The sequence below is a fragment of the Octopus bimaculoides genome, chromosome 2 (assembly GCF_001194135.2).
Source record: "Octopus bimaculoides isolate UCB-OBI-ISO-001 chromosome 2, ASM119413v2, whole genome shotgun sequence".
NCBI lineage: Eukaryota > Metazoa > Mollusca > Cephalopoda > Octopoda > Octopodidae > Octopus > Octopus bimaculoides.
In genome coordinates, this window is record NC_068982.1 from 186,071,707 (window position 1) to 186,073,165 (window position 1,459).

The window sequence follows — 1,459 nt, forward strand, 5'->3', positions numbered from 1 at the left end:
AACCTATTAGTGTTTAGTGTTCAATCACTTTTCTGTCTGGGATGGGTGTACTAAAACAGTCAGTTGATAGAAATGACAAATAACATTTTTATGTACGACATATGTGTACGTGTGTATGTGTGAGTGTATGTGTGTATGAAAGAGAGAGAGAGAGAAGAATAAAGTGAGAGAGAGAAAAAAGAGAGAGAGAGAGCTTGTGTGTGTATGTATACGCGAATGTATTAACGCGAATTTCTTTTATTTATATATAAATACATTTCAACTTTCCGTTCGCGATTCAACTGTAATAGCGGCGTCTCCACTTCCTGTATCATTCGCTGATTCAAAAGCTTTATTAACACACCCATTATCTGACGTTGATAATTCTGTTGATTTATTCATGTCTGCCTCATTATTAGCAGAAGAGGGCGTCTTTTTGTCGATCTCAGACAGTGAGTCAAAATCCGTTTGGCAAGTCTTGGAGCAGAATTGTGTCGTATCGTTCACCGATTCCACGTCATCTGGCACTTGTTTGGCGTTATCGTAAATATTCTCGTCTGAGCTGTGCGCCTTAGGAGCAACTTTTTTGATGTTGTGTTTCCTTTTTCGTTTCCTGAAATATTGAATATATTATAAATATTATAAATATATTATAAATGGTAGAATAATGTGATTATTTTAAAGCGGATTTAGGAACAGCAGCTGAGTACATTTACCGTTGGTGTAAATAATGATTTTAAGGATCAAGTTGTCTGGGACTTCACAATCTATATATGCATACAAGACACTAATTGTCCTCCGTACATTGTTTCTCATGAGCGCGGACACGGCTGACAAGACCAACACGGGACAGCCAGATCTTGTGACCCCGAGAGCACTGAAAGGGATCCCGAACGACTTCTGCAAGGGGTTGATGCCGATGTCTCCTTCTTTCTTTATGCAATCTCCTGCGTTCGATTTCAAAGCGTTCTACGCCAGTGTAACACACGGACATTCATGCCTTCTGATTTACAGCCAGGGGCTCCGACCCATTGGGAAGGACGCCGCATAAAATGAGAGACTGCTTGAGAGAATCATGAAAACGAAACTTTGGACGTCCATGGGGCCTACTTTTCAGTCTCGATCTCCTTGAAGGGGACCCTCTTTGGGAGCCAGTTGCCCGGCATCCGAATCACATGGTAAACCCAATGAAGACGGCAAAGGATGCAGGCCTCAACGCTGGATATACACACATACATACACAGACACGCGCATACACATACATATACACATACATCAATACATACATATAAATACATACACACATATATATTCATACATGCATACATATATACATGCATACAAACGTACATACATACATACATACATACATACATACATACATACAAGTTCAGGTTTATACCTGTAATTATTGGGGCCCTGGGATATGTAACACGCTGCCTAAATACCAATCTTGAGAAATTAAGCTTCTCAAAACCAG

General features: G+C 40.0%; 1 protein-coding gene across 1 annotated transcript in view; it reads right to left on the bottom strand.

The window, feature by feature from the left end:
* Positions 1-194: 194 nt before the first annotated feature.
* The window catches only part of LOC106873288 (uncharacterized), a 10,541-nt gene continuing 9,276 nt past the window's right edge, over positions 195-1,459 (bottom strand). The window contains exon 5 of the mRNA XM_014920594.2: positions 195-592. Coding sequence (XP_014776080.2) covers positions 259-592 — 334 coding nt within the window. The 3' untranslated portion in view covers positions 195-258. The remainder of the gene's footprint in view (positions 593-1,459) is intronic.